This window comes from Brassica napus, unplaced genomic scaffold (genome assembly GCF_020379485.1).
Source record: "Brassica napus cultivar Da-Ae unplaced genomic scaffold, Da-Ae ScsIHWf_646;HRSCAF=948, whole genome shotgun sequence".
Lineage (NCBI taxonomy): Eukaryota > Viridiplantae > Streptophyta > Magnoliopsida > Brassicales > Brassicaceae > Brassica > Brassica napus.
The window spans coordinates 47,564-54,661 of record NW_026016706.1 but is presented as its reverse complement, the minus strand read 5'-3'; the positions used below and the strand labels follow the sequence as shown (position 1 = coordinate 54,661).

Sequence of the window (7,098 nt, the reverse complement as noted above, 5' to 3'; positions counted from 1 at the left end):
GTCAGCGTGCTGAGTCCAAGGACAAACGTGCTGATATGTATACTGATGGAAATCCATGGACGTCCTGTGTGTGCTGACATACACACACGGACACACAGGGACAGCCACAGACATCTTGTGTGTGCTGGCAGACACCCACGGACTTCCTGTGTGTACTGAACAGACAGCCCACGTGGGCCAAAATCACCCGAAAAGTCCACGAGAAGGGTCAGCGTGCTGAGTCCAAGGACTAACGTGCTGATATGTGTACTGATGGACAGCCACAGACGTCATGATGTGCTGACGGACACACACGGACAGAATGGCAGAAATGAGAGAGAGAGGACGACTTAAACTGTCCCCAACCGCCTGGGCGAACAGTTACCAAAAATCACATCCCTTCTTCCCAAAACCGTCCCATAACCGTCCCATAACCGCCCATTGGCGGTTTCTCCCCTTTTCTTCCTTTGACAAATCGATCACTGAGCCTTAGCTCACACTCTGGAAGCTTGCCCACTCCCTGTCCCGAGCTTAAGACCAATTTGGTCGAACCGTCCTGCACCCGGACCATCGGCTCGCCCAGTAACCGTCCCGGACTCGTCCACACTGATCCGAACCAGAACGCACCGTCCCACTGGATTGAGCTGACCTCCAGCTGTTTAAGATGAGTGAGCTTGTCCACCAGCTCCTGTGAGCTGAACAGATCATGGTGAACTGAATACCAGCTGAACCGAGCTGATTGAACTCAAACCAACACTCGTCCAGCTGCCTAAACACTCACTCAACTCCTTTACCCTTGTTTCCATCGTATCCTGGTTAAGTCTCAGCTGACTGATGCCCTTAACCTTCATTCAGGGCCATGATACGCTTGTCTCAAGGTCCAATGACCTGACTGGTGCGTCTCCCCGCACCATGGCTCATCTGGGCGATCCTATCTAGGATCGGGGACATGACAACTTGTAAGACCCGATCCTGGATTCCCCAATCCAACCACACCGCGGCCTCACCAAAACAATGCAACCAGTTCCATCTTTCACTTGTAAGACCCGATCCTTGATTCCCCAATCCAACCAGACCGCGGCGTCACCAAAACAATGCAACCAGTTCCATCTTTCATATTCAAGTTCAAGTGTTAAATAATTCTAAGTCTTTTTCAGAGTTTTGAGGTTCCAACATTCAGACTTAAACAATCCAGCATCAACTAGGGCAAATAGATATTTCATGGATAATAACCAAGGTTCATACATCATTCATCATCCTAATAGATAGATCACACACTAGAATCGCATAAGTTCACAAGTTGCACAATAGGCTACAATAATTACACAATTTTCAGAATCAACCCAATCACCACACATCTTCCCATGGCCGCGGTCCTCATGGTGATTTTACCTTACCACGGTCCATCTCTGGTCCTGGATCCAACACAAACAAACACACAATCACAAGGTTACATTACAAAACAAGAATCAATTCACATTGCATGGTCGGATCCAATCTAGTCAAGAACAATCATCAAAAATGTCAAGTCTGACCCCTTTAAAAAGAGATCCAAATACCAAATAAAATTCATGAAAACTCATGACAATTCAGAAGAAAAATATTCCCATAATCAGATTCCACAGAACCGGCTCAGATCATAGTGATCTCGGCCATGAACAGCCCACACAAGAACAAGGGACTTTCATGGGGATTTGATGAGGCCAAGGCCTTAAGATCGATGGATCCTTCCCTGTAATATCATAAAACAATCCATAGCACAACATATATGAAGAAAACAGAGTAGAAGAAGTCAGAGTAAGGAGTGGCGAATCGATCCAAACCGGCCAGACTCACACGGCCATCATCTGCGGCCTTGTCCGGTTACTCTTGGCCACACCTCTCACCTTAGGAGTTCGGTCTCCAGGGGCGACTTCCTTCTCTTTCTCCTTTGCCTTCTCGTTGTCTTTCTGCCTCAAATCCATCCTTTTGATCACACGCCCAAACACACCAGGAACACTCAAGAACAATCTCATGGATCAAAACGGCCAATCCAAGGTTTGTGTCTCTCTTTCTCTCTTGAATTTTCTCTGTGTTTCTCTCTGTGTGAAAGTGAGTAAAAATCGACCAGAATGGCAGAAATGAGAGAGAGAGGACGACTTAAACTGTCCCCAACCGCCTGGGCGAACAGTTACCAAAAATCACATCCCTTCTTCCCATAACCGTCCCATTACCGTCCCATAACCGCCCATTGGCGGTTTCTCCCCTTTTCTTCCTTTGACAAATCGATCACTGAGCATTAGCTTACACTCTGGAAGCTTGCCCACTCCCTGTCCCGAGCTTAAGACAAATTTGGTCGAACCGTCCTGCACCCGGACCATCGGCTCGCCCAGTAACCGTCCCGGACTCGTCCACACTGATCCGAACCAGAACGCACCGTCCCACTGGATTGAGCTGACCTCCAGCTGTTCCCAGCTGAGTGAGCTAGTCCACTAGCTCCTGTGAGCTGAATAGATCATGGTGAACTGAATACCAGCTGAACCGAGCTGATTGAACTCAAACCAACACTCGTCCAGCTGCCTAAACACTCACTCAACTCCTTTACCCTTGTTTCCATCGTATCCTGGTTAAGTCTCAGCTGACTGATGCCCTTAACCTTCATTCAGGGCCATGATACGCTTGTCTCAAGGTCCAATGACCTGACTGGTGCGTCTCCCCGCACCATGGCCCGTCCGGGCGATCCTATCTAGGATCGGGGACATGACAATTTGTATGACCCGATCCTGGATTCCCCAATCCAACCACACCGCGGCCTCACCAAAACAATGCAACCAGTTCCATCTTTCACTTGTAAGACCTGATCCTGGATTCCCCAATCCAACCAGACCGCAGCCTCACCAAAACAATGCAACCAGTTCCATCTTTCATATTCAAGTTCAAGTGTTAAATAATTCTAAGTCTTTTTCAGAGTTTTGAGGTTCCAACATTCACACTTAAACAATCCAGCATCAACTGGGCCAAATAGATATTTCATAGATAATAACCAAGGTTCATACATCATTCATCATCCTAATAGATAGATCACACACTAGTATCGCATAAGTTCACAAGTTGCACAATAGGCTACAATAAGGGAAGTTGACTCAGATATTATATATTTTAGGACTTATGACCAGAACCATACAAATCTTTTTTTTATTACTGCCATTTTTTAAATGCCAAGCGTGCCCTTTATCCACGTTATGAGAAAAAAACGTATTTACGAGAATGCCATTACTTTTTAACGCCACGTAAGCAAAAATCCGGCGACACATAGGAATATGCTTCCTTGTTTTCATTAAGTCAGCCGTAAAAGAATACGTCTTTCGTTACGGCTGGTATATGTATAAGTTTCGGCTGACTTATAATAAAATAGTTGACTTAGTAAAAAAGGCTGATTTAAGACAATAAGTAAACCACGCGTAAGGGTTGAGTTATATGAATCTAGTTGAGTTATTGGACAACGGCTGACTTACGTACTGGCGTTACGGCTGACTTAATCAACGATGGATTGATTTCTGGAAAATTTGGTTGAGTCGTAGTAAAGACACGACTCAGTTATATACCCACGGCTGAGTTAATGAACACCGAATGGCTGGGTTATGGGATGTTTGACGGCTGGGTTATCTTAAATCAGCCGAAACTGGATGGTTTAACATGAAACTCATCTGTATTGTGGTTGAGTTATTAGCGAAAGATTAATTACTAAAATAATATTGTTTTACGGCTGAATTGTTAAACGATATGGTTGGCTTATTGTATTTCATCCTATTTACAGCTGTGTTATCGAAAAAGATTAATTACTGAACTAGTATCCACGTTTCGGCAGACTTACTTACTACATGTGGACTGACTTAGGGTGTCTGAGTTATATATTATTTTGGTGGCTGAAAAACCGAATTTCCATGTCAGCTGCCATGTCATCAATTCAGATTTGCCATGTCATCAGTAACGAAAGAACTTCAAAACTAGGTTTTAATCAGCCTGTTCATATTCCTCTCCTCCCCTTTCATACCCGTTATTTCTCTTCTTCATCTATCTCAGTTGGTTATGGATCTGGTTATTATTGTTTCCGGTAACTGGATTAAGAAAAACAAATATGTATTCAAAGCTGATAGTAGAGGGTGTAGAGTTCTCCATTTAGATGAGAACTCTACACATGAAGCTTTCGCAAAGTATGTTCTCGATGATTACGGATTGAATGAAATGAATGATCATATTCAGCTAAGCTACATGTTCTCGAATAAATCATTGAAAACAATGGCGCACGACACTCCACCAGTGTATGTGTCCAATACTCGGCAGTTGCAAGGTTTTGTAGCCCTAAAGAAAATCGAACAACTACGTCTTTGTGTTGAGATTACGGAGAACAAGGACGACAGAGCAAGAGAGAAGACTAAAACAAACTTCAGTTTTAGCTCAGAAGTAGAAGCGTCAGAAGTTGAGTCCAGAGACGATAATTACAGTGGGAGTTACGATGGTTGCAGTTCGGAGAAGGAAGAAGAGGACAATGAGATTGATTGCTCTAGTATTGTGGAAGGAGAAAATCAGAACGTAGGCGGAGAAGATGAAACAGGCCAAGAAAAGGAAGAAGACGATGAATTTGATAGCCGATTTGATATGTTCGACGACTCGGACGGTGCGTCATCTGAAGATGATAACTTCAGCTCATACGGTGAGTCTCCTTTAGAAGACGAAGAGTCACCAACGATACCTCCCAAGAAGATATATCAGAACTTCTCGATGAGCGGGTCTAAAGAGAGTGAGGAGGTTCTTCTAAGGTTGGAGATGTCGTCGTTAAATCTTGCGGTAGGGCAACGATACGAGAGTAAAGCCGATTTGGAGAGACGACTGAAACTTCTTACAGTGAAGGATCGATTTGATTATGATGTAGACATACCAAACCCGAACATTATTCATTGTTAAGTGTTGGTTTGATGGATGTATCTGGAAGGTTCGTGCTTCTACCAAAGGGGAATCCCCGGCGTTCTATGTTTGTATTTACGAATCGAATCATACATGTTCTACAACTGAGCGTTCTAATCGATGTCGAAATGCAACACCAGATATTTTAGGAGAGTTGTACAAGAACTTTCTCGGCGACGTTGGTCCGGCCGTTCGCCCTACGAGTGTTGGAATAGCTATCACTAAGCAGTTTGGTGTAAAGGTAATTACTTTGGTGCAACTGAGTTATGTTTACGAAACAGCTGAGTAATATGTGTTTCGTAGCGGCTGATATATTTACACAATGCGGCCGAGTTATATTAAAATAGTGTTGAATTAGTTTTATGTTGTGACTGACTTAATTGTATGATGTGGCTGAGTTATGTGTATCGTTTTTCATGTGAACAGATGGAATATTGGAAATCTTACCGGACGCTGAAATTTGCAAGGGAAATCGTTCAGGGAACACCTGAGAGTGGGTTTGAACGCTTGCCTTCTTACTTATACATGATAATAAGGGAAAATCCGAGTACATTTGCGCGTCTTCAAATCGATGAGAATGGAAAATTCATGTATGTGTTTCTTGCGTTTGGTGCGAGCGTAAATGGGTTTCCTTTCATGCGCAAAGTTTTTGTTTTCGACGGTACGTTTCTTAATGGTAGATACAAAGGGACGCTTCTCACAGCACTAGCTCAGGATGGTAACTTTCAGATTTTTCCAATAGCCTTCGCAGTGGTTGACACTGAAAATGATGATTCCTGGCATTGGTTTTTTACGCAACTAAAACTTTTGATTCCTGACGACGAGGGTCTTGCGATAATCTCGGATAGGCGTAACTCGATTGGGAAAGCAATTACAAATGTGTATCCGCTTGCTTCTCGTGGAATTTGCACGTACCATCTATATAAGAATATACTGGGACGGTACAAAGGAAAAGATGCATTTCGTCTAGTGAAGAAAGCGGCGAGATGTTTTAGGATGTCTGACTTTACTCAGATTTTCGAGGAGATTGAAGCGATTAATCCAGTACTCCACGGCTACCTCCAAAGGGCTGATGTCCGACTGTGGACGCGTGTTCATTTCCCGGGCGAGAGGTACAATTTGATGACTACGAACATAGCGAAATCAATGAACAGAGCATTGTCGAATGCTAGAGGTCTTAGCATTGTTCGGATATTTGAATCGATACGGGTTATGATGACCAGATGGTTTGCTGAACGAAGAGAGGATGCCATATCGCAGCGAACCACGCTTACTCGTGGTGTGATGCCAGCCTTTAAATTCATAAGTCAGTCTTTACAGCTCTTAAGTCAGCCCTTAAGGTGTACTAAGTCAGTCGTTTCACATTAATTATATATTTTTTAATAGGGTCGTGTAACTGCCGCCAGAGATTTGGCGGTACAGAGGATTGATGATCATCACACTGAAGTTAAATATGGATCTTCCGGCGAGTCTTTGCATGTTGTTAATTTGGTAGAGCGAAAGTGCACATGTCGCCGTTTCGAACTCGAGAAATTACCATGTGTACACGCAATCGCAGCGGCGGAGTACAGGAATGTTTCTCGTATATCCATGTGCAGTCCTTACTATACCAGCAATTATTTGGTTAGCGCATACGCTGAATCGGTCATGCCGGTTGATTCAGCGCAACCTGTTCCAGAACTCGTGGCTAACCAACGCTTCTTGCCCCCGACTGTACGTCAACCACCAGGCAGACCGAAGAAAAATAGGATGAAATCTGCTTTAGAAATTGCACTATCAAACAAACGTCCTAGGAAAGAGCACACATGTTCTCGATGTAGACAGAGTGGTCATAATGCGAAAACTTGTCCGATGTAAGCAAGTGTTGTAGGGATTTTCATGTTTTTGTATTACGGCTTAGTTTATGGTTTTAATGTTTTTGTATTACGGCTGATTTGTTTTTTTTCATGTTTTTATTACGTCTGGGTTGTTGTAGGGATTTTCATGTTTTTTTATTACGGCTTAGTTTATGGTTTTAATGTTTTTGTATTACGGCTGATTTGTTGATTTTCATGTTTTTCTTACGTCTGGGTTGTTGATTTTAATAGTTAATACTTATGGCCGGGCTGTTATTTTTCATGTCCTTTGGAAAGCATCTCAACGACTCTGATATGCGTAACGGCTGGGTTAGTGTTA

General features: G+C 43.4%; 1 protein-coding gene across 1 annotated transcript; it reads left to right on the top strand.

The window, feature by feature from the left end:
• Positions 1-4,047: 4,047 nt before the first annotated feature.
• On the top strand, positions 4,048-6,780 carry LOC106447796. The gene is made up of 4 exons (XM_048775048.1): positions 4,048-4,863; positions 4,952-5,164; positions 5,350-6,204; positions 6,310-6,780. Exons 1-4 carry the CDS (start codon positions 4,048-4,050, stop codon positions 6,778-6,780), a joined length of 2,355 nt encoding a protein of 784 aa, XP_048631005.1.
• Positions 6,781-7,098: the final 318 nt, after the last annotated feature.